Source organism: Onychomys torridus, chromosome 6 (assembly GCF_903995425.1).
Source record: "Onychomys torridus chromosome 6, mOncTor1.1, whole genome shotgun sequence".
Lineage (NCBI taxonomy): Eukaryota > Metazoa > Chordata > Mammalia > Rodentia > Cricetidae > Onychomys > Onychomys torridus.
In genome coordinates, this window is record NC_050448.1 from 54,010,832 (window position 1) to 54,037,799 (window position 26,968).

The following is a 26,968-nucleotide window of genomic DNA, read 5'->3' on the forward strand; positions in this document are numbered from 1 at the left end:
TCTTTGCTAGACACCTTTCTAAGTTCACTTTGTAAGATAAACTTATGACTCCATCATGATAAAATACCTTCAATAGGTTGAGATGCAAAATTACACTGAGTCTTTTAATTCCAAATGTTCATGCTAGTTCTTAATAAAGTGGATGGAATGTGAAGCTCCAGTATCTACCTAATTCACACTTAATGATAATCTCCACAATTACTATATCTTGCTGGGGTTTTGGTATTTGTTTTCTGTTCAACACGTTTTGCCAATGTCTTTTTTTTTCTGGTTATTTGACATAACTTGAGACCTTTGGCCTGGAGAGTTAGTTTGTGTTCTCTCACTGATTGAAACACAAGCCTGTACGGTAGCCACAAAATTCCTGTCCCTGGAATCTCAGCCCTTTAAACTTCTTCCCCAACCCAGAATTTCAATCACTTGGAAGCACTAGGAGAACTGGGATTCTAATTTGCACTTATATGTCTCCAGTTTTCTCACTCTATTTTATAGGGATTTAACATCTAACACACTGTTATTTATCATATCAACTATTCATAAATAATTTAAATTTTGATAAACACTTCGCATTTAGATACAGTTGAGTCATTCAATATCTTTGATTTTCATCTATTAATTAAAATATAGTTGCTAGAATTTGAAATCAATCTTATCAAAATCTAGATGAGTAAATGAGAAAAGTCGTAATAAGTGCAATCTGAACAACAAATGACAGAGAAAAATAGTTTTTGCCACACTTCAAATCACTCAGAAACTCTTAAATACATGCAGCCAAACCTGTGCAAACAGTTATGGGAAATGAAAACAAAGTTTATGTGAAATCTGTAGACTAGTGTAATTTCATAAAGGGCAATCCCCAGAGAAAATTCTACCTGAAAATAAGAGGTGAGTAGTGCTGATTACTTGAACAATGCATACATGATTTTGTTTAATCCTCACATGACTCTGTCTGGTGGAAGACATTACTATATGCATTTCACTAAAGAGGTAATCAGGGCTTATGAAAAGGATTTCACAACTAATATATGGGTATTGCTGTGTGTTACACCTGGGCATGATTAGCTTCCAGGCAGATTGTTCTGCTTTCCCTTTCCAGCATTGAATTCTGCCTGCACACTGCCCTCAGCCTAACTTTTACACTGACAGTAAAATACATAAACGTATTTTGATTAGGTTGAAAGTAAGAATTTCTGTAGTGTATTCTTTGTTCTTTCGGTGTCCTAAAATCAAAACCATACAATAAGTAGTATTCTAGTGCGGCCTCAATGCAGGGAAAAATAGCCCCTATATTGTCTGTCCAAAAGTGCTCTGGCTTACATGGACATAAATGAAGTCTTCAATAGAATGTATCAAATTCATGTACTCCATTTTTGAAGGTGGGTGGTATATTGTTTGAGTTATAAGCAGTGATACCAATTAGAAGATGGAGGAAAATATTTGTATTTCAGTTCCTGTTAGTATTTTTAAAAAATGAGCATGTTATCCTCAGAGTCCTAGTTATAGCTCAGTGATAGAGCCCTTGCCTAATGAAAGCAAATCCTTGAGTTTTCATCCACAGCAGCAAAAGAGGGAAAGTAAAATGTCTTTGGTGCTAAATTACTTAATAGTTTATTTTAAATATAAGTTGTAGTCATTGTGCAAATCAGCATTCAAAAAATATTATAACTAGAATATTTACAAATAGCTCAGGCAGATAATATACATATGTAGTGGGTAGCCATCCCAGCATTGGCCTGGAAGTTCCAACTCCCACTGAGGCTTCGGTAATGGTCACACCCACAAGGCAGGGCCGACGGAGGAAGCAGGATGGAGAGGAGTGGTCTCTCTTGGTTCTGGGGCCCTTGATGCAAGAGGTAGATGGAACAGAGTTCTCCAGAGAACTTTGCCAGACCCTACCAACTATCCCTTCATTTGTAAGTTACCCCACAAAATAAACCTCCCTTTTAACTACATGGAGTGGCCTTAATAATTTCACCAATATACATATGTACACAGACTTTTATATACACATATTTCTAAAAGGCTGTAAGAAATACCATTATAACAGAGAACTATATATTTTGATGCAATTTTAAATGTTTATTTTATATTATCTATTTATCAGAAATTGAACAAATCACCCAGCCAAAAAAAGTTTGTATCCTATCACACGATTTTCCATGTATGACTTTATTATTTTATTGACATAGTGAAATCAAATTGTTATCACATATGTGAATATAGCACACATATATTTTTAAGAGAGAATTTGTGACACAGGAGCTCAATGTAATTTTACTTGTTTGCTTTTGGTTAGTAAGTAGTTGGTGCAAATGAAATCCTCCAGATAATCCAATAACATACACTCAAGCCTGCTCTATTCAAGAATGCAGGAGGCACTAATCAGCTGTTTTAAACTATAGGTTAGTTTTAGTTTAGTTACTGATAGTGGTCTAAAAGACCGCAATGCACAGACCACATTATGGTTAGGACTGCTGTAGAGTTAGACTTCCTAGACTGTGACTAAAAAGATGGCACATAAAAGACTAAATCTTGATCCATTGATTATCTATCACAAGTAAGATTTAAATACATATTCATGCCCCAAATTTTGTACCTCATATTTAGTAAATTTTCCAGAGGCTAATATTTTCATTGTGTACAACAGGATATGGTTTTGCCAAACTGTTGGATACAAATATAAACTCTGAAGAACTCTAAGCAAGAAAATCCCTGAGACACATTGTGATAGAAGGTCCACGTGCAGAAAATGGGACTATAGAGACCAACTCCACATTGAAAACACATTGATTAAGAAAATGGGTGGTGTGTTTTCAAGAGCTGAGGGAAATCATTGTTTCTATTTTTTTAATGAAATATACTTAGAGTAAGAAAGCCTATTGAAGACAGTGTAAATTGAATTGCATGTTTTGTGGATTTCTGTACAATTAGCGTATGTATATAAAGAGGTTTGTCTATATGTAAAGACTGGGTTTGGCCAACTTCTTGTTTGAGGGGCTACATCAGTCCAGCTGTCTGCTGTTTATTGTTTGGAAGTTCTTTACAATAAAATGATTTTAGTAAAATTATTTGGCTCAATTAATCCCATTAGTTTGCTGGGCAGTGGTGGCACATGCCTTTAACACCAGCACTCGGGAGGCAGAGCCAGGCAGAGCTCTGTGAGTTCAAGGCCAGCCTAGTCTACAGAGCAAGATCCAGAACAGGCACCAAAACTACACAGAGAAACTCTGTCTTGAAAAACCAAAACCAAACAAACAAAAATACTATTAGTTTACAAAACACGTATGCTAGGAAGGAATCATTAGTGCATAATGAAACACAGTGGTCCCTCATCTTTATTCTCTGAAGTGATGTACAGAATTTGTAGCTTTAAGGAACAAGAGAGTGCAGTGACTCATAAATTGTCAGCAGTGAGTACAACTCTCCCAATTCTACTTCTCATTCTTGCCAATGGAGGGAATTCTCAGGCCTAGGCAAACTGCTTGGTGGAAAAGCACAAAAGTGAGATAAGGCAAAGCTGCTCAAACCAGTGTCTGGTCAGCAACTACTGACAAGCAACAAGAACAGTGTGCAGAAGCTTGCACGCTTTCCACCTAAGTGCTTATGTGTACCTTTTTAATTAAGATGTCAGCCCCTGGCTTCTTTGCTCCAACACCTTTTCATTGTTCCCCTGTCTACCTATGGCTATCTACAACACACTCTAGGATGAATGCATGCTGCTGCTTATTTAATTCAATGTCCAAGATAATTTGTGCAAATCTTAGGACACCTCATGTGCCGCTAACACACTGTTATGGGTCATCATACTAGTGTCAACCTTTTCATTCACAGCTCTTTAAATTGTATAAAACAGTGATTGTACCGACTATTCAGACCACCAGATAACCTCTCTTTATAACTGAGAGAAACTGGCCTGGCTTTTAATTAGTCTCAGCACTCTCTAATCTCTTACTGTTACATATGTCAGTCTTTACATACTATAAGTTACACTTTCCTTTTCACTCCTAATTGTCAGGCTATTTTACATACCATTATTCATACACACACACACACACACACACACACACACACACACACACACGCACACTCACACGTGTGTGTGTGAGTGTGTGTTTAGAAATGAGTTTCATTCTCAATTTTTCTCTGTCCCTGTTCCTTTACATCTAATACTTTATGGAACTGCAACCTCAATTTTCCTACCTCCCTCTTTCTTTCTTTCTTTCTTTCTTTCTTTCTTTCTTTCTTTCTTTCTTTCTTTCTTTCTTTCTTTTCTTCCTTCCTTCCTTCCTTCCTCTCTCTCTCTTTCTTTCTCTCTTTTTCTTTTCTTTCCTTCTTTCTTTTTATTTTTTGAGTTTCCCTAACATAAACCAAGCTTTATTTTCTCTATCTATCTGCCTATCTATGCCCCCACATAGCAAATAAGTTACCTAATCTTTGAGTTTTGATTCAAATTTTCACCACTTTATGTATTCCTTTTTATGTATAATGTTTGTTCCATACTATACACTTTACAGTTTTTTTTCTGGAAAGATTTAAATGCAAAGAGGTCTGATAATGGGATAACCAGAGATTACTCACTTGTGTCATGCAATCATAGTAGGTCGTAGGTATGATGACCGCCTAGCATATAGGAAATGGATTAAGGAATCCAGATTTGAGCTCTGGTTTTCCACAATTAGGAGAAAATAAAGCTACCAGGATCAAAAAGAATTTAATTAAGAACTAACCTTCTAACTATGGTAGGGATTGTATAAAATCAGAAATCGGCAAAATTTTCTACACAGCCAAGTCTTTTAGGCTTTGCAGCCCATGGATTCTTAGCCACTGAAGCAGAAAGGCAGCCATTTTTTTTCTCTTAAATGAATGTGTTAATGTAGCTCTATTTCAAAGACAGTTTATTTACAGAAACCTGAATCTTATGCATGCTTTACACATTATGAATCTGTTATCTTCTTTCTATTTTATTTTGTTCTTTAAACAATGTCTTGGCCCTGGAGGAGATGGGAATGGATGAGAGGGGCTGGGGGAAAAGTGGGGGTGGGGGCAGGGAGGGGGGAGGACAGGGGAACCCATGGCTGATATATAAAATTAAAACACAAATATAATAAATAAATTAAAAAAAAAACAACCATGTTTAAAAAAAACAGTTTTAACTCCTGGTTGATAGTGAAATAGACAGTAGACTGAATGTGTTTCTAGGCCCCTTATTTTCTGGCCCTGTCTCACAGTAATGAAAGAATATTTGCACAAGAAAATAATAAGCCTGCTTTCATAATTATGCTTTATTTGCAAGTAAAGCTCTGCACCATATCAGGCACATAGTAGCTACTCAATTAAAGCAGTCCAAGAACTGAAAACTAGTGGTTGGTATGAGCCTGGTGATCAGGTTCTATAACCCTAGCTACTTAGGAGCCTGAGACAGAAGATTGAAAGTTTAGCCTCTCTTTCTAAAGAACTAAACTTCATTATTTTCTTTCTTAAACTTTTCTTTTAACTTCATATATGTGTTTATGTGTGTGTTCAGGATGTATGCCCAGGTGAGTGAAGTATGTAACATCTACTGGAGCTAGAGTTAAATAATGCTGTGGGTCACCCTACATGATCACCAACAATATTTGGAAAATATTTGCCATAATCATGGCTGCCATCTCCCCATCCTCAGATCTAAAATTCTAAGTTCTCTGCTGGCTTTGAAAAACTGTCCTCTAAAGAAGGTGATATAAAGGGGTTAGCTTTAAGTATGATGAACTTAGCGGGGAAGGTGAAGTAGAAGAGGCATGGAAGCCCTTGTGTTCACAGATAAGCGCTAGGTGAGCTAGAACTGTTAAACACAAGTTATAACTGTTTTCCACCTAGAAGGCTGGGAACAGACATGATTAATAAATAGCCTGGTGACTTTTGCGCTATCTGTGTGGCCAGAACACACTGATTCTCCTAGACCCTTATCTTGAGCTTGTTTGTTTCAATCAATCTGTAGTTCTATCCTTCTTCCCCACAGATCCTTATCATTAGCTTGTTTAATCTGAGTCTGTTTTTCTTTTAGTTAATCTATAGAAATTACTATTACGGAAGATGTCACTCCTACTTTATGAAGAGTTTCCATGTAGTCATGTTTTAAGCTTGTTGTGCACATGGAATTGAGCTAATTATCACTAGACAAAGTTTACCAAATTGTCCTGTGCTTTAAAAAGCCTAAAATAAACAACTGTTGGTTGCACTGTCAAAGTTTGAACTATCACTGGCTATAGAGTCATGCTGAACCAAACTATTTTAAGTCCTGTGGATCATTTTTCTACTGGCTTTGGTGGTGGCAGAGACCCCCTCCATCAAGAAAAAAGAATTATGATTCTGTAATGTTCTCAAAAGATTGAATAAGATAAAATGCATGTTTCGAGTGGAAAAGCAAATTAATTTAATTAAGTGGTTCATAATTTGTAGTTTAACTTGAGGAGGTAATGCGTTGTTAGCATTGCTGAAAACATGGAAGTGTGGGCAAGTATCCTAAGATCAGAGAGAGGAGAAAGAAAGACTCCAGGGGCCTGGACATGTACCTCAATAGTATAGTGCCTGCCTTTTAACCTTGACTCCCGAGGTTCAATCTTTAGCACTGCATACCAAGCACAGTGACTCATGGATAGTAGAGGCAGGAGGAATGGGAGTTCAAAGCCATCTTTGGCTACATATAGAGGTGAAGGTCATCTTGGGATATATAAGATCTTGTCTCAAAAAAAAAAAAATCAGTGACAGGAAGGAAGGAAACAAAGAAGAAAGTACAAAGGAAGACAAACTATTAGTAGAAACTTGTTGAGTGATGGAAACATGGGAGTACTTAATGCAAATGAAAAAATAAAATTGTCTGTCCCAAGGACAGTAATGCAAGATTTGCTGAAGCTAGGAGTATGAAGAATAAGAGGGAAGACAGTAAAGTAGATATTTGAGGCCAAATTGTTGTAATGGGTAGACAATATAAAAAAAAAAAATGGGTGAATTCACAATTTTAAACAAGTGGATATAATTTCCAGTTTGACTTATTAAGGTCCTGCAAAGAAGGTACCAACAGTGCTATTAAACTACAAAATTATAATTTCTAACATAGCTAGCATAAATCTCATAGACCATTAATGTTTTGGGATAACATAACAGATATACATGAAATATAGGATTTAATATGGAAGTGACCCAACCAGAATAAGTTCTAATTTTGAACTAGAATCATATTTTTTCTAACTCTTATCCTATTAGCATATATTATTTAAATGTTGTTTTTATTGTTGGTATTTTCATCTTTTCCCATTAAATGCTTAATACAAGGGGATAATATCTCTCTATAATCGCCACCCACAAATATAAGTACTAATATGTTTAATCTGAAGAAGAGTAGCATTATCATTAAGTGGAACCTAAAAGACTTTAATCAGAAATAACAACATAGGCAAAGTAAAGGAAAGTCAAGGTGTCTGTGAGAAAGCTCCTAATGGCTTTTTGAAAATGATTACAAGTCTGGTTGGGGTGCCTTTTGGGAATGGCATACAAATAGAAAATCATTCCCAAGTTTAGCAATTTAGTTTACTGTTGAATTGTTCTGAAGCACCACCGCTGTGGAAATCGCTCCAGGTCTGGCAGTTGTTTGCCTGACAGCTATGTGCCAGATCATTCACATTGTATTACTTCTGCAGATTCAGTGGGAAGATTTTACACAAGAGCAACACATTTGTAAACAATTTCCTTATATTCAGGGCCTTTCATCAGATATCAACCTTAGGTCTAACTTCCCTCCCAGCACTCTGTACCTCTATAAATATTTTATCTGGTGTTTATCTCTCAAAAACGTAGGGTCTTGTCAGTGACATTCAGTACAGTTGTGAAGAAAAGTTACCCAGGTGTTTCATGGAAACCAATGAGTGAAATTTCAAAACTACACTCTGTTTTAAATAGGTTCTGCCTCCAGCTTGGCGTGACCTCTTAAATCTGCCATGACACTCTCCATGGCCCCACTGCTAAACAACCATTGTGCTGCAAGTTATTAAACAACGTTCATTGCCTAACCCAGAGCTATCTGAATCATTCAAAACTGACTGCTTGGATTGTAGGTTATTTACAGGTTATTCTGTGAAGAATAGAATGCCTTAAAGAATAGGGAACTGGGATATTCCTGAACCTTACAAACTGAAATTATTTCAGCTGGCAGATGCTCTATGTCCTCCTTGAGTTACACCTGATGTTGCATAATATAAACTGTAAACCACAAATACTCCATTATGAAGTGCTCTGGTATTTCCATTGCATTGCAGATTTTAAGACAAACTTGCAAACTACCTGCAATGGGTGTGCTACCTGAGCTATATTGTATTATTAGATATTAATGTAATCAGACATGTCTGGTGTGGATATTATCATTAGTTTTGTCAAATCCTTTTAATCAAGGACATTAAATGGAACATCCAAGGAACACTATTTTGTATGAATTAGAGAAGAAATCAGGTACTCTAAAGTAGTTTGGGATTTGATAGTGTACAATACTGTGTGTAAGAGTATACAAATAAAAGAAAGTTGACATTAGCAGCAATTGTCAGTCCTAAATAAAAACCCATGTAAATCTGTACAATGGTCATTCATCAGATTTTTGTGCATGTGTGTACAGTCAGAACTCTAGTACACTGAGGCAGCTGGTGGCATTTTGTCATGTTTGCTTGGTGCTTTTGTAGGTCTCTAACAGTGGGGGTGGGTGTGTTTCTTACTTTGTTGCCTGCTCTTGGGACTCTTTTCCTCCTGTTGGTTTGTCTTGTCCAGCCTTGACATGAGGGCTTTTGCCTTGTCCTATTGTATCTGGTTTTGTCCTTTTTATCTATCATCTCTTAGGGGCCTACTCTTTTCTGAAGAGGATAAGGATAAGGAGTGGATCTGAGAGACAGGGGAGGTGTCTGGGTGCTAAGAGGAGTGGAGGGAGGTGAACCTGTGACTGGGATGTATTGCTTGAGAGAAAAATCCATTTTCAATTTAAAAGGGGGAAAAAGAAGATAGAGAAACTGAATGTATCTTTGCATGATATTTGTTCTCTTAAAGATACTTGACACTGGGAGGTCTTAGAAGAAAATTAGATTTATTATGTTTTTGTTAAACATTGAGTGAATAGACAAACAATAAAAATGAAAGGGGTCTGCATTTCATTAGTAAAATAAGTAACTGGATATCAAGTCCAAAGGATACTCCATCACCTTCACAGAAAGGCAAGCCCATTGATTCTTTCCAAAATGGAGTGGAGGCTCAGCTCAAACTGGACTACAGAAGGATGTTTTGGCAGTTAAATAAAGTCAGCGTTCTTCAGGAATTTTAAAATGGGTTCCTGACTGCTGAAAAAAGTCATTCTCCTTGCCTCTGGCAGAGGGATATATTTCTTTATTGGCATATGCCTATGACACCTTTCAACATATCAAAGTTCATGCTAGCCTCCAGGGCTCTTCAGCCCTTAACCACACAGAGATTATTGCAATTCACGGGCTTTCATCTTTGTAGATACCCTTCATTCATTCCCTGTGTAATGGCAAGTTTTTTCCCATGACTTGGCTATCCTCACTATTTTCTTTCTTGTTATTCTCTATGATTCTCACTCCCTACGCCTGGCCGTGTCCAACCTGATTCTTTTTCTCTATGCTCTGGACTCTTCTACATGCCCCTGTATATTTTCTCTCTCTTATCCACAATAAAATCCTTCCTCATAATCATGGGAAATCATGTCAGTGTTTTTGTTTTGTTTTGTTTTTTTTCTTTTTCTTTTTCTTTTTCTGCTTCTCTACTTAGTCTCGGGATCTGGAATCTTACTTATATTGTTTTCTATACATCTGCAATGAACTTAAATTTTCTCTTCATTCCATTGTCACTTTTCTTATTGGAATATTCAACATTTAATGTTGAGTGTACTAAATCACTAAATATTAGTTTTCCTCAAGATACTTCATTACCATGTTATAATATAGGACTTAATTTGTTTTTCTGTTTCCTAAACTAAAGGATGAAGTCTGTCCCAAAGATGAAGAGGATGAAGTACAGAGATGTGTGTGGGCTTCTGCTGTTAATGTCAAAGACAAGTTCATTTATGTTGCTCAGCCAACTTTGGATAGAATCTTAATTGTTGATGTGCAGTCCCAAAAAGTTGTTCAGGTATGATTGATTGCTACTTTTGAAAATGAAACTTAAAAAGAAATATTTGCATTCATCTCAGAGTCTCTACCACCTAACTGTTCTACTGCCACTTAATTATTACACATGTCTTTCATTACTTGGATGACTAAAACATTTATGTCTTCCAAGAGTTTTCTTCTAACTCTTCTCTTTGGATCTAGTGAATTAAGGGAAATTTTTTCAACATCTTTTATTTTATAATATTTGAATTTTGGACTCATATGTAATATTAACATGATTAATTGCCTTTTTATTTCTTTATTCTATTCGCACACAGGAAAAATCATGTTTGGTAGCCAACAGAGATATCCCTAGTTATTATCTTAACAAAAGCTGAGATAACATTGAAATTCACAAGTTAGTAAAAGAATATTAAATCACTATAAATAATAAATCAGGTCCATAGGTCAATGATACAGAATCCAGCATTTACTAGACCCTGCCATGATGATGAAATCACAATATGTTTAGGCCATGTGTCCAGTATGAACCACCATGACTCAGTTTTTATTCCTTCCAAGACTATGTTATGAGACAATTTGCTCAAATTCAAACATAAAATAACACATAGAAGGTATTATATCTTGAATATCTGTGTCCAAAATTTATACCTGAATGGTTAAGATCTTTGGCCTCAGTACAGAAAAGCAAATAAACTCAAACCAGCATTATGAAATACACATTCTTCTTAAATGGGCATAATCACTGTTTATATTTTAGAGTAACATTGAAGCTCAAATAAATTCATTCGGTTTAAGCAATTATAGCAGACCAATGTGCCTTAGACAAAATGGAGCCAAACTATCACTTATATGTATAGATAAGCTTTATAGTCAATATTGCTATGAAATTAGCCCACATATCTTGATTCTATCTAAAGGAATAAAAATTGCTAAGAAGTACAAAGATGAAAAAGTAATAGTGTTATTAACACCCCACATGAATTCATCCAGTCAGCCAGCCAGCCAGCCAGCCAATCATCCCTCTATTCATGTTATATTCATGGATTGATTGCTATTATAAGATGTATTGGCTTTAAATAAATGAATGGAATTGGTTCTAATACAAGGATCTGCTGCCTGCCAGAATCTAAGTTCTTCACTGACATTTAGTCTGATGGTTTATATTCTGATGTGAGAATGGATAGTGAAATCTTGAACAAAATCATAAATAGGTATTCTAATAGAAAATTCTAAGTCTCCTGGACTCACACATTTATTATGGCTCTCCAATGTAATGCTCCCTTACCTATTATGAGAACAAATAGCTTGTATGTTACAGTTCATTTGTATGTGATTTTGAGGCTCTTGAATTTTGACAAGAGTAGTTTTATTTTGATTTACTCTGAGATAGGCCAGTGTAAATTAGAAGCATTTGGTCTGAAATGATCAGGACTCTTTGCCAAAATTTTAAAATTAGATGCATGATCTGAGATTAATCAAGTTGGTCTTTAAATTCAATTTTAAGTAGAGACTAACACTTACTGAATATATATTTCCTACTAGATATTCAAAAGGGGAAAAAGCCAACATCACTTATTATTCATATAATTTTGCCTTCAGACAATAATGTCAAATTAAAAATTAATAGAAATAATGGATAATAAAATGACCAAATGCTATGCAATGATTACATAAGTAATTATTTTCTAAGTCCCTGTTATATCTATAAATTTCAAGGAAATTGTAAGAACTCATGCAATTCTAAAACAGAGAAAGTAGATTCTGACACAACTCTGTGGAGGCTTTTCACCTCAACTTCAAGACCTAGATTAGAGAATTATATGTGAGTCTAAATGGATTTTTATGAATATGTTTTTGAAATAATGATAGTATTATTACCCCTTCATAATAATCTTACCCAAATATGTAATTGCATATATTTTGCCACCATTTTTCTTGCCAGATTTTGGACATTATGTGAATGGAAATGGATAGTGGGTATTATTTTATTCTATCTCCTAAGTCTGGTAATTATTACAGCAGCAGAGATTTATTTCTATGTAGATTTTGTTTGCATTATTATTTTGATGTAATAAATTGACTACAATTAATTATTCATAATTATGGAGTATGTACTTATATTTTCACCAATGTAAAACCAATTATAACCTCTAAATCTGCAATCAAGGCATTTTGTAGTTTTCTGTAGGATCAGATTGCAGAGTCATTGTCACTGGATATGCATGCTGTCAGTTGATAATTTGATAATTTTTTCACATAGAGAAATTGTTTAGAATGATCCTAAGCTTCAAATAAAGGGCTCTTATGTGCCTAGAGGTAAACTATTTCTAGAGATGAATCATAGTGTATATATGAGAAGCAACGTTTTTAAGGTTTGGGGCATGTGTTTAATGTTAATGGGCAAATTTTGGAAACATATGGTTAAAAATTTTAAAAATAGCATGTGTTTATATTAGTGGTTAATTTCTATGAAAAAAATTAAAAGTTCTAATTAGCACAATGATGAATATGCTAGTAAAATTAGAAAAATATTTCTTTGGTTGTATTATTTCTCATAATTATACATTTATGTGAGATTTTAAAACTGGGAATAACTTCTTTTAGGTGTTAATTTTTTTCACAATGTAATAAATTTCAATTTATTTGTGTCTGGTAAATTTAATGAAAATACTCCATATTCTACCTATCTTAGTAAATCCAAAATTTTATGCCTAATTTACTTTCTATCATATTTAAGGAAAACTGAAACTATATCAAGTCTTCAACTCCATCAAAGACTCCAGAAAGACATAATATTTTTTAAGTAAACAAAAAGTTTTTGCATTGCAATCAACTTTGTAATTAAAAAATGCTACAGTGTAACCTAAAATTTAATCAGATTGAAACAAACATTAAAACAATGCTAAATATCATTTTAAATAAGGGCAATAGAACTTTATGCAAAGTTAAAACACAAAAGCAGTTCTGAATTAATAATAGTGCAGGCATACTATCCAACAGCAATGCAATGCTGGTGTGGAGAAGTGGTAAATCACTGTGTGTGGAGGAAGCAAATGGACCTGAGGGCTTCTTCAGAGATACACAAGAAATGAGTGAAGCCACATCATCCCTGAAAGACTGAGCAGGAGAAATCAAATCTTTGGGTACTGTTCAAATCCACTGGACAGATTTCAAAACCACAGTCCAGGTTGATTTTTTTTGTCTATTTTGCAGAAATTTGTACTTCACCACAAAAATGAACTAAAATTGAAATTGAAACTGAAATTGTTCAGATTCAGAATGAGAAAACTTACTTAAACACTAAATTTCATGTGATAATGAACAAAGAAATGGTTATATCCATGATATATCAAAATTTAACTTTCAATGGGATATACTTTCTGGTTAAGGTTTAATTGTAATAAAATGTCACCTTGCATGAGTCAAAGCCCATGCTACCAAAGTTAAGTTTGATCTCCAGAACTGACTGGTGGGAGGACAGTGTGTAGTGTATACTCCACAAATTTGTCCTCCTGCCTCCATATGTGAGACACAGCATGCATGCATCCACACACAAATACACACATTATATAAAAGTTTAACATTTCTGCACACTATTGGTAGTCATTGGCAAGTGTAACATTTTTGGAAATACTGTTTCTGAACTTAAAAAAGTGAAAATGGTTGAGGGTGATGAAGAGAAAGAAAATAGATGGATACATCAATGTAACCTCTAGGACCCAAGAGACACTACAATTCTGATAGACATACAGACATTCCAAAAGCAAAAGCTGCAGAAATGAAATGGTAGAACATTGAGAAAATTAGCAGGTCACAATTTTATAGTCAAAGGAAACACCTGTACAAATACCCAGGAGTTTATTAATCTCCAAGGAAGACTTCAAAGTGGTTAACACCATGATATCTTGTGCAACTCTGTATGGACCTTAAAAGCAAGAGAAATACAAAGGCTCCCTAACTGGTCACTGTCAGTTAAGTAGTATCTCATTAGAATGTGTCAAAGTAAGATGCAAGGATTAAAAGTATTAAAGGAAGGCAAAAGCAGGTTCACTTGCTGTCCAAGTACCAGGACTTGAATTTGAACATCTAGCATCTACTTATAAACAAAAAAGCTGAACGTGGCCAGTGTTGGGAGAGGAGATGTAGAGAGAGATATGTTCCTGGAGCTCCCTAGCCAGACAGCCTAGCTAAATGGCAAGCTTCATGTTTAGTAACAGAACCTGTCTGGAGTGAATAGACAGAGTGTTAGGGAAAAACAGTGTTCTCCTCTAGCCTCTGCATGCGTGTATGTAAGTACTCCCCCAAACATGTGTGCGCACACACATGTATACACAAACATATGTATACACACTAAAAGTTTAACTAATAAATCTTTAAGAAGAGAAAATAGAGGCTAGACATGAGGGAAGGGAGAATGGAAAGAAAGGAACAATTCTTGAACAATAATCCTATATCCAGGAAAAAAAATTGTCTTTTAAAAATGAGAGAAAATTTAAGGCTTTCCTACTTAAGCAAAAGCCCATTGTGTTCATTACCCCTGGTATTGACCTGAAATTCCACCCAAAAAGCTGGTGAAATGAAGACTCATTCACTTGACAGACTAAATAAAGAATCATTTCAATACAGGTAAATTGATGGCCAATAGTAAGAACTAGTGATTATACTTTTCCAAAGTTAATTTTGAGTTTCCTCTATAATTTGAAAGCAATATAAACGAAAAGTTATGCATTTAAAAGCCACTGCACTTTAAAGCCAGTAGGTTAACATCCGTTTCTAAAAATACTCTGTCTTTTTATATCATTTAAGAGAATGAGAGCAATTAAAATATTTAATCAGTGACTCTTAATCACAAAGAAGTTTAAAAAAAAGATATGGTAAGGAATAGACAGAAGTAAATGAGATAATGAATACCAAGTAAAGTCAAATGTTGAAACTAAAATTCAGTTGTCTTAAAGATAAGCAGCATTCCTCCAAACTTATTCTACTGGACAATGAAAAAAGTGAAAGTCTCAAATTACTAAGATTGTTCAATAGTGAATAATCTAAAAATTTTAAAAGATTTTCATTGGCAAAGAATCAAATGATAAAACAGCTAATACAAACAAATGAGGTGAAAATTTATATAAGTAAAACTATCATATTGCTATAAGTAATTAACTAAATAAATGGACATATATCTAATGCCTATGATTTGGAATACATCATATTTATTAGATGTTAATCATAACTATAGTGATCTATGGGTTCAAAGCAAAATCTGAACAGAAAGAGATAAGAGAGGTAGAAAAGTACATCCTAAATATTGTACTGCACCGGAAGGAGCCATATCAATGTCAATAAAGAAGAATAAAATTGGAGGACCTTTATTTTCTTATTTGTAAACTTTATAGAAAGCAACAGTAATCAAAATAATACTCAGAAAGAGACATACAGATCAATGAAGTAAATACAAATTCAAAAAATTCCTAAATATATGCATAAATTATTTTTGAAATATTGTATCAGAAGAACTATTTAGTGAAGATATCTTAAGCTTTTACTAAAGTGGATATGCTTACAAGAAAGAATGAAGTTGTATCCTTATCCAACACCACAGACAATATTATCTCAAAAATGGGAGACAAACATAAAGTATAAACTTCTAGAAGAAATCAAGCACAAAGCTACAGTACACTAGATTTGCCGATGCCATCTTGGATAAAAAACCAAAGCAATGGGTAATTAAAAAATAGTAGACACAAGGGGCAGCATAAACATTTGTAAATATTTCACAGCACATGACGTTAAATAAATATACCATTTATATTTCTAACAGGGATTGATATCTAGAACCTACAAAAAATTCTAACAGAATAATAAGCAAATAGACTTGAGCAAGTCCAAAGATTTGAATACATATTTCCTTATAGGATGTATAGAAGCAGCCAACAAGCACAGAAAAGGATGATTCTTATTTGAAATATTAAGAAAATGAAAATGATATCTATAGTGATATTCACACTTATCATTAAACCAAGCAGAATATGTTGACAAGAATGTGCCAAAATTTGACCTTTTACACAATATAACTAGGGATGTAGACAGAGTAGCTACCAGGGAATGCAGTACCATGACTTGTCAAAATTAAAATGGCCTCACTATGTGACAGAGCAAAGGAAAGTCTGTGTATCAACATACAGTACTGAAAGTGAGATAAGGCCTCAATACTGATGCCCTTCAGTGAATGAATGCATAAAGAAAATGTGGCATATGATATAATGGAATAATTATTCATTAAAAAGTGATATTCTGTCTCTGCTTAGCAAGGCTGGAATTGTAAGCAACTGACATCCATTCAGCACCTATGCAGGTCTGGGGAGTCCCAACTCCAACCTCCTTGTTTGTGTAACAGGATAAATGCTTAACCACTGGGCCACCTCCTTGACCCAACCCTTTTTAGGATATATATTTAACTCTTTCTAATATATATTAAGGCATGTTTTCTCTAAATAACATCAAAATTAGCCCCCACCTTGATTTTCCTCTAGAAGGAGAGATGGAACTCTGGGCCTTGAGTTTGGTAGGCAAGTACTGCCTGAATAAATTAAATCTTCACCATCTCAATTCAAAGAAAAGCTATTAGAATGCATGTATTTCTTTATTAAAAAATAACAATGTTAGGTAATTTTGAATTAATTTAAGCTCTCTGTTCACTCTTCACATATAATTTTAGCTCATTCATATCTTCTGATAATGAGTTTCCTAATCCTATTACCTACTGTGTGAAATAATCTGTCTTTATATTTGTCTTAAATTACATTAGCAGGGTATTAATTTTGACTGTTGAAAATGTACATGCTTAAAAACAAACTGTGTATATCCTGGAGATTTGATTCCCAGTAACTTTTACAGTGTTAAATCCCCCCATGATTTTTCTTAAATTAAAAAAAAAAATCTAAAAAGATTGATTTCATAGATTAGATAAAGTACTATGCTATGAAGCAATAATCCATGTAGCTCAAATTTAAAGACAATATTCCTACTCATTAAAAGTTAAATAGAATATGTTATTTCTATTTAAAACTTTATCCAAAGACAGAGCACATAAAGTTTATTGTGAATGGTAAAGTATAGAGAAAATATTAGAAAATATTTCCTTTTTGGGTTTGACCACAATTAAGCTCTAATTTGAAACCTGCTTTTTCCCAAATTCAAATGCTTTATCCTTTCTGCCTGTATCCTTGTCTTTTTCTATCCCTTAAATAGTATACTAAGACAAAAATAGTATCCATAACAAAAATTAGTTGTCTCCTAAACACTAGAGAATATGCTATGGAATTCTTTATATGTTTTGTAAATGTTACAATGCAGTCCAGATGCAAATACATTGTTCTTGGAATGAGCAAGAACAAAGCCAGTACACTTAATTAAATGTGTCCTTCAAGGTTTCTGCTTTGATTCAAGTACATCACAGTAACTTATATGGGGCTGGGGTTGACACAAAGGCCTTGGCCAACCTAAGTGTCTCTGCTCCAGAGATACATATCCAGGCCTTGTTGTTCTTGAGATGAGATCTAGATAGTGGCTCAAGCCATACATGAACTAGTGATCCTTCTGTGACCTCTCCAGGAGTGCTGGGATTGGTTTTTTGTTGTTGTTTTTTTTTTGTTGTTATTGTTGTTTTGTTTTGTTTTTTTATTTCCCCAAGTTTTAGCCGTATTGCCACACATTAGCTTTAGAAAAATGACTAGTTTCTTGTGATATAAACCTTTTCAGATTAGCTCTGAAATTGATAACAATCCAGAAACAATTACAGATGTGTTTTCAGTAGATCCATCCACATCATTTTTGTCTGTATCCAAAAGTATAAGGTGACAAGAATTAAACAGTGTCCCTAAACTTGGTATTGTTTTAAATGTCAAATTGTTTCAATTCTTTCCTAGAGTGACATGCAGATGATGTTTTGCTTTATAGCTGATTAACTGGTAAACAACTGACCTCATATCCATTTCTATGGAACAAGATTCTGTTCTGCCTGAGTGCAGAATAGGCTTAGTGTGACACCTCAGGGGTGTTCTTGGGATCATCGGCAGTCTCCTTCAGCCATTAGCATATTATCTTGGGAATCTACATCATTAGTTTAAATTAGGTTCACTTAATTAGCCAGCTGGTACTCTCCTTGTCAGACTGGTAAACAAGCTGTGCTCCGCTGTTCCTGCATGTCACGTCTCAGCCCTTCTTCTGTGTCTTGCTGCTGCTATTGCTGTTGTTTCTCCCTAAGAAACTGAATCATCTTCACAGAATCTGATGCACCGAGTCCATGATAAGTGCACTGTACACTCAGGTTTTTGTATTTATTGTACTTGCCCAAGAAAGACCGATGACTCAATACACCACCTATGTATATGAATATTATTTTCTATAGGTCAACAAAGACATAAACATATATAAAAAATTGAATTAAATCTGAAAGCACATATGAAGTTTGGCTCTCAACCCTGTTTTTATAATATTATAGAAAGAATGGTTCTGTCAATGGCTACATAAAGCTATAGTGTATCAAATGAAATCCTTGGTTTTACTGTCACATATTCGATATATTTTCAATGATTTTTACAAAACAAGTAGGAGATGAGTTGAGCTCACCATGAAACTATAGCACTGAGCACAGTACTTACATTAGAAATCATTCTAGAGGCTGTACATGTAGGACAATAACATGCTTGGCATTTGAAAAGTGCTTCAGTAAAGGTTGATATTTCAACAGAGCTTAAGAGAATATGTTGTAGTAGAATTGGTATAGCATCAGACAGAGCAGACAAATAGTTGTCCATAAAATTGTAGCTTATTGTCAAGAAGGGCAAAAATTAACCAACAATATCATAGCCATAAAAATTTACTAAGTCAACTGTGATTGGTTCCCCTATTGTTGTTAAAAGAAGGGTTTTCTCCAGAATTATGAGATAGGCTTTTGTTTCTGGAGGCTTCTGGTGGAAGAGTCTGAAAACAGATTTTTCTAGAAAAAAAACATTATCTATAGGCTAATATAAATTATGCCAAAGCACAAAGTAGAATTCAACACAGGCTGAACTTGGAAGAGACCTAAGCACATGCCAGTACACCACATTCTAGGCATACATTCCACATCACTGTCTTTTAACAAATACCATTTTCATGGAGTAAGAAGAGGTAGTTGAACTTAGAAACAAATAAACAAAAAAGTAGTGTGTGCAGCTATGCATATCAACTGTGGCCCTCCAGCCTTATGGAGTTCTTGAGTCCCAAATAGGCATGAACTTGGCCTAACATATTTGGAAATGCCATAATGTCACAATGTCAAACAGTTGGACACTCCAGGTGGTATCCACTTCATGAACTCCTGTTTGAGTTAACAGATGACAAACCATGGGGAGATGACCCCAGCACATTTGTTTATACTTGTTTATGTCTTATGATGGAATAATCACATTACACTTTAAAACCATTTCCTATAATGACTGATAATGGAAACTAAGAATGGAAGCCACCCCCACAGCAGTCCACTAGGATAGTCAAAATTTAAAGGCTCTGGTTACTTATAAGTACTCATAAAACTATGTGAATAGTATAATAGTTTTTGGTAAATAGGACAATATTAACTTTCTTAATAACAGAAATTAACTTTAGCATGCTATATAATTTTCTATCTTGTTTATTCTTACAGGAATGTTGGGAGTCATCCCTATAAAATGTTCAGATACTCTTAACTTATGTTATGCACCACAGGTTCACAGGTTTATTCTTGGTAAATAAATAATATATTTACTAAGTACTACTTTTCTACTTTTCAAAAGTAGATATCTCAGTTTTCTGATCATTTAAAATTTAAAAGTAGAACTTTAAATTAGTTTTGTTATAATGATTTATTCACATGGGTGTTTCTGAAGCATCATCTTGATTCCCCTGTTTAATTTAATAAATTTGATTTTGTCTATCTATCTATCTATCCATCCATCCATCCATCCATCTATCTATCTATTATCTATCTATCTAACTATTGCAATGTGTGTGCATGTGTGTGTATACATGCAACTGCACATCTTAATGTACATGACACACAGCACATGTGTGGAGATCAGTGGACAACCTTTAGTGTTGGCCCTCCCTCTCCAAGATAAAGTCTCTTGTTTACCTCTGCATATTCTGGGCTAGTTGCTCCATGAGCCTCCATGGATTCTTTTGTCTCTGCCTCCCATTTTTGGTAGAAGTACATGGATGACAGACAATGCTACAGTGTCTAACTTCTTGTGATCTAAATTCAGTCCCTCATGCTTACCCACCAGACCCTTTGCACATTGACTCATCATATTAGCTCACAAAACTGCCACCAATTTTGAGGCTTGTTTTTGGGCTTGTTTCTAATTTAAAGTTCTATTTAACTCTGATATTTAGGCTGATAATATTTCCAACTAGGTCCAACTGAGGTAAGTCAGACTTACACAGAGAAAACAGGGTCATCAACACAACACATAAAAAGGCCAAAGTTAAGAAAGAAAAGTGAAGGATGTGAAATAAGGCCAGAGAGACATTGGTATGCATCATACAGAATTAAGAATCATCTTAGAGTGCTGGGCCCAACACGTTTTTATTCTAATTTGTTTTCTAAACATTTTATGCATGAATACTTTCACTGCCTCATTATGTACCCTATATAGGGGGGGGGGCTAGGATGGCTATCTGGAGGTAGAAAATAAAGAACTTATCAATGATATTTTGAAAGTACCATATTGAATGCATCATTGCATTTTAATCTGGGACAGAAGGTAGAAAGCGGCATCTGGCTAATCAGGGGTTCATAGATTTTTTTTGGTGATACAACTTAATGATGCTGGGATTAAAAAAAATAAAATAAAATTTAAAAGTATGACTACAGAAGTTTGGTAAAGAGTCAACACATGATATTTATTCCTTCTGGAATAGATAGTGAGAACAGAGAGTAGATGTGTTTTCACTGACAGCCTGTGTACAGGAACCTCCCAAGGAGGTAATCATGTACAAACATTTCAAGTCATTCTAAGTCCATATGAGTTTTTTTAAGTCCACATGAGTCCCTCTATTCTGTAGATTCTTTAAAGACAGAGACTGCGCTCCTTAATTTTCTTCAGTATCTTCATTTGATTACTGAAACATTGTAATGTTCATAACACAATCATGAAAGTAACTCAACATTTATTAGTGTGTACCCATCTACAATGTGAAAGCAAAGGCCCCTGGAAGAGCATGCTAAGTAAGCCTCTACCAGTGAGTGAGCTGCAATGCAGCCTAGTTCTTGTAGTAGTGGCAGTAATAGTTCAGTAGTATATACTGTTCACCAGACAGAGACACTCATTACTTATCCTAACAGTCACAAGAATTTTTGAAAATAGGTATTATTAGTTCTTTATAAGAAAAATAAGCTTAAGGTTTTGCTATTATATTACATGAAGGTTTTTAGAACGACTGTTCATGAACATAAGATATCCTGTGCCTCCCTGGCTCTGTACTGTGGACTGTACTTCTTCTACACACACATGCAGACAGATGTTGGAGCCTCCTTGAGTTTTTTTAGCCATCTTTCAAAGGAGAACAGTGTCTCCCAAATATTCATATGTATGAGGTATAAATCTGAGGATCTAGGCAGAGCATCTTTTGTGTTCATAGAAATACCCCTAATGGGAAGTAGTTCAGTACCTGGTAGATAGGGGAGATGGCCTCTGATGTGGCAGCCACAGTTTGCTTATCCTTGTGTATGGCCATGCATCCATGTAGGATATTAGCTAGAAAAAGCTTTATAAAAGCAAAAGGAGTGTCTAAGCTGTATCAGAGTGGGAATTCCCATTAAAATCTTTTCTTGATCCTAAACAGTCATTTACAAACCTTTGTCATGTGTCCTACTGTATTCGTAAAAGTCAAATATCAAAAATGTTTTCCTGGTTGTTGCTGTTGTTTACACTGAGATATTTCTTCAGAATCTGGTAACCTGATAAACATTCTATTTCAGACAGCATGCAAACTAGGCTGTAATAACCACATATAAATCAAGTTTGCAATATAGAAGAGAAGATATGAAAAGCCAAAGAAATCCTCTTTATCACCACTTCACTGATAGGAGGCAGTTCTTTCATTGCTCACAATTTATTGATGAATACATGCAAAAATTTCAATGTTTTTCCAATCTTGGTCTCAACAATTCACACTCTTACAGTCCCTCCTCTTTCTCGACAATTGGATTCCTGGAGCTCCACCTGGGGCCTGGCCAAGGATCTCTGCATCCACTTCCATCAGTTACTGGATTAGAGTTCCAGCATGACTGTTAGGGTGTTTGGCCATCTGATCACCAGACTAGGTCAGATCAGGCTTTCTCTAGACCATTGCCAGTAGTCTACAGAGGATGTATCATTGTGGATTTCTGGGGACCTCTCTAGCACTCTGCCTATTCCTGTTCTCATGTGGTCATCATTTATCATGGTCTGTTATTCCTTCTACCTTTCTGTTCTTGATCCAGCTGGGATCTCCTGCTCCCCTAAGCTTTCTTTCCCTCAAACCTTGCCCTTCATTTCTCCTACTGTCATCCAGGTTGTTCATGTAGATCTCATCCATTTCTCTGTCATTGGGTGATCCCTGTGTCTTTCCTGGGGTCCCATTTTCTAGGTAGCCTCCCAAATAGCCAAACAAATGGAATGCTGTGGAGCCCCAGTTGGAGCAGGCCCTCTAGATAAGTGAGACAATTGAATAGCTTGAACTGTTTGGGAGGCACCCAGGCAATGGGACCCGGACCTGTCCTTAGTGCATGAGCTGGCTGTTTGGATCCTTGGGCTTACACAGGGATACTTTGCTCCGCCTGGAAAGAAGGGACTGGACCTGCCTGTACCGAATCCACCAGGTTTAAATGAATCCCCAGGGGAGTCTTGGCCCTGAAGGAGATGGGAATGGAGGGGAGGTGCTGGGGGAAGGTGGGGGTGGGAGCAGGAGGGGGAGGAGAGGGGAACCCATGGCTGATGTGTAAAATTAAGACACAAATATAATAAAGGAAAAAAAAAGGAGAAAAAAATTTCAATGCAACATCTGACATAGATACAAACAGTCATGTAAATACAATCATAGCCATTCCTTAAGTAATAAAACTAATTAATTACTTTAATAATGTCAAGTCTAGTTCGGGTCTTTCTATGTGTTTATCAGAAATTGAAGTTCATTAATGAAAATTCAGACTTCCTTTTCTCCTACTACCCTAACTATTGTCTATTCCTATTTGAACTTACTTTTTCATTAACTCAAAATGCCTTAGAAACATAGAGCAACATCCTCTCGAGATAGCATTCAAAGCAGGAAGGCCATAGAAAATGAGTCAAGTAGGATGTTCTGTGGCTGTCTTGGTTGGTGAAGTACAGTATCAGTATCATTCTCAAAAAGTTGTGGAGCACCTCAGTGGTTACAATGCAGAGACTAGAGCATCCTCTGGGAATCTGGGAAGCTTAGTATCTCTCAAAGCAAAGGATTACTTCTCAGTGGTTTTAGTGTTAATGTACCCACACCATAACATTTCTGCTTAGCTGGACCATAAACTATGACACAACTATAACATCCAAGAAGGAAGGGATAAGATATCTGTACAGAAATTTTTAACAGCTCTTTCCTGAAATCTACTCATTTTAATAATCCTTAGATATTATGAATTATAAAAATATAAAAAATATATAAACCTAAATTTCTAATACAAATTGAAATATCAATTTCCATATGCCTGACCATAACTTTAATTTAACTTTTGCTAATCAACCAAGAACTGCATATTACTGTGAGTTACATCTTGGGCAATTTTGCTAATATTAAATAGCTTTGGGGAAAAAAAACACTGCCATTATTGGATAACTTTGACTGAATATAACATATTTCATGTTATAAACTTAGAAAGCATATATAAGTAACAACTACCATAAATTACCTTATAGCTGTTAGTTTTATAATATGAATAGGATGAAATTAGGGAGAGCAAAATGACTTCCTAGCAACAATTTGTTTTCTGGTAATTGTATTTAAAGTAGATGCTTAATATTATAAATATTGTTAGAAAAATACACATATACCAATTATGTCACAAACAATTAAAAAATACCCCCTGTTTTTGTTTATTTTTTTGGTGATATTAGATAACTCACTACAGTAACTTTTATATAACCAGGTAGTACATTTAAGCCCCTTGGTCAAACTGTTGCCATTTGGAGTTCATGAATGGACATGCCATGCAATTCAGTTATCAAATAAAAAAAAAAGAAGAAGAAACTGTTCATGTTAAGCCAAATGAGAGTGGTCATTCCTGGGAACATGGAGTCAGGTTGTCCTAAATAACACGTTCCAGTTTGGAAATGGTGGCATGAACGGTTACAGTGATAAAGACAATACAAAGTCAAAATCAAAGCATTTATAAACCTTCATTTTCTAAACAGCTCTCCTTGACTCAAAATTCACATTCAGACAGTTGAACAAAATAATACTAAATAAAATTGTGCAAATATTGAAAGAAATTGAGATTGAATATAATATATTTAGGTTGCTCTAATAGAATATAGAAAAATCAAGTGTCTGGGCAAATATGATTGTAATCTCATTCCTGAATTACTGGGTTCCTCCTTCATTTCTGGTATAGTTTTCCAATATTGCCAAGGTTTTAAAACTTCTGTTTTCAATTGCTCTTGATTACAGGCAGTGAGCACAGACCCTGTACCAGTTAAATTACACTATGACAAATCACATGACCAGGTGTGGGTGCTGAGCTGGGGCAGCATGGACAAGACATCACCAACTCTACAGGTAACAATGTCAGGGGACCCGAGGAAGTGATGATTTTGAAACCTTTAGGTAATTCAGAGATGTTCATGAGCATTTAACTACGACACTCTTCTTTATAGTAACTGTAGTTTCAATCACCGTCTATGTGTTGGAAAAGGGAAAAACATAAGTAAAACTCTAGTAATTTCAGACTTGGATGATCATAAGTAATATTTATTAAAGATTACACTTATATAATAAAATAATGAATGAGAGTAAACAGTTAATGACATTAGAAAAAGAAACATTATAATGTTCCTTACTCTGTGTGCTGTTGCTGTAACAGAACCTGTGAACTGTAAGACATACTGGCAGCTTCTGTCAAGAGCCTCATATGACACAGCAATTGTGTGCCAGAAGGTTTAGTGATATAACTGAGCCACATCCTCAGTAAACATCCATCCATTAATAGACAGGTAAGGACACAGTTCAAATGTGTCCTTGCTTCAGTACTCTGAGTGAGGCCATGAGGTAGAGACCATGGACTATAACCACAAGAGCAAAGGCTGTTTTATAGTCTTTAGCTTCTAGAGTTTGGTAGTAGAAGCACAGGCTTACTTTTAATTGGGGGATGTGATGTGTTCCTCGTGGGACTATTGTCTCTTTTTGAGGTCATTTACGTGATGATGTCACTTAACCAGAGAAAGAAAACAATTGACTGTGACCTTGTGCCATAGCCTTCAGATCCTCAGAAACAAGTTTAAGGGGAAAGAAGATGGGTGCTGGAAATTTTTATTTATTTATTTATTTTTCTTTTTAAATTTTTTTGAGACAGGGTTTCTCTGTGTAGCTTTGTGCCTTTCTTGGAATTCGCTTTGGAGACCAGGTTGGCCTCAAACTCACAGAGGCCTGCCTCTGCCTCCCGAGTGCTGGGATTAAAGGCATGCGCCACCACTGCCTGGCACAAGGGTGCAGGAAATTTTTTATGAACTACTTCCTCCCACTGCCTGTGGGCACAGTACGATCTGGAGTGTGCCACTAATGCAGACCCCTAAGGCATCAAACTTCTCAGAAATTTCAGTAAGGTAGGTAAGATGTAGTATTTTGATTCCCAATTAGTTGTCATTAATAATGTTTTAAATGTTTCTGAGGATTTTCAGTACTGTAATATTTTATTCCAATACTAGAGCTCTTGAGATGAATTATTTTAATTATCTATGATAAAGACGTTCACTTTATATTTAGAAATGAGAGACATTTCCAATGTCAGGAACAGAGTATATTATAACAGTTACCTATTTTACAGCTCAAGTCATTCCATAACTTCATGTTTAAAAACTATGAATAACTTGACTTAAGCTAAAGTAGCAATCTACCTTTGTGAACTAGCCATTTCAGCTGTTTGTAAGTGAGATTTATATTTGTCAATGTGGCTCCAGTCCCCGCTGTCCCCACTGGCTCATTTCCAGATCCATCAAAAGGCAGTGGTACCCTTAGAATACTTGCATCTCCTCTTTGTGACCTCAACCAGATATCTGCACAGCGCAGCACTTTCAGAAGACAAGAGTCAAAACTCAAGGGGACTTAACATTTGGACTAGAATTCATGCTCACTTTGGCCATATCTCATTAAGCCCAGCAAAATCTCTCTGCTTGCCACAGTGAGGGAGGCTGAGTAACACCACTACTCTTCACAGTGGAAGATTACAAAAGCGACATATGTCCAGACAAGGAAGTCATCCCAATTATTGGAGATTTGGTATTTAAGTCTAATCTTGGCAAGGCAAAGCAAGGCAACATGGGTGACTATAAAACGATATATTTCTGGGATGGTTAATAGCTCTGACTTTTCTGCCAGAGGATATATGTTATATTCCCAGCACCAGCATGGCCATTCAGAATCATCTGTGACTTCAATCTCAGGGAATCTGATTCCCTCTTCTGGCTTTCTTGGTCACTTGGAAGATGTACATGCATGCTGGCAAAACACCTATATACACAAAAATCTAAAACATTTTAATGCTGTTATTTTAATTGTTTTTTTTCTCAGATTCTTTTTTT

The 26,968-nt window shown here is 35.4% G+C and overlaps 1 protein-coding gene across 3 annotated transcripts in view; it reads left to right on the forward strand.

Moving 5' to 3' along the window:
* The window catches only part of Fstl5 (follistatin like 5), a 572,741-nt gene that overhangs the window by 495,825 nt on the left and 49,948 nt on the right, over positions 1-26,968 (forward strand). For all 3 annotated transcript variants that reach the window (XM_036190876.1, XM_036190875.1, XM_036190878.1), the window contains 2 exons: positions 10,009-10,158; positions 24,843-24,950. In XM_036190876.1, the coding sequence (XP_036046769.1) occupies positions 10,009-10,158; positions 24,843-24,950 (258 nt within the window). The remainder of the gene's footprint in view (positions 1-10,008; positions 10,159-24,842; positions 24,951-26,968) is intronic.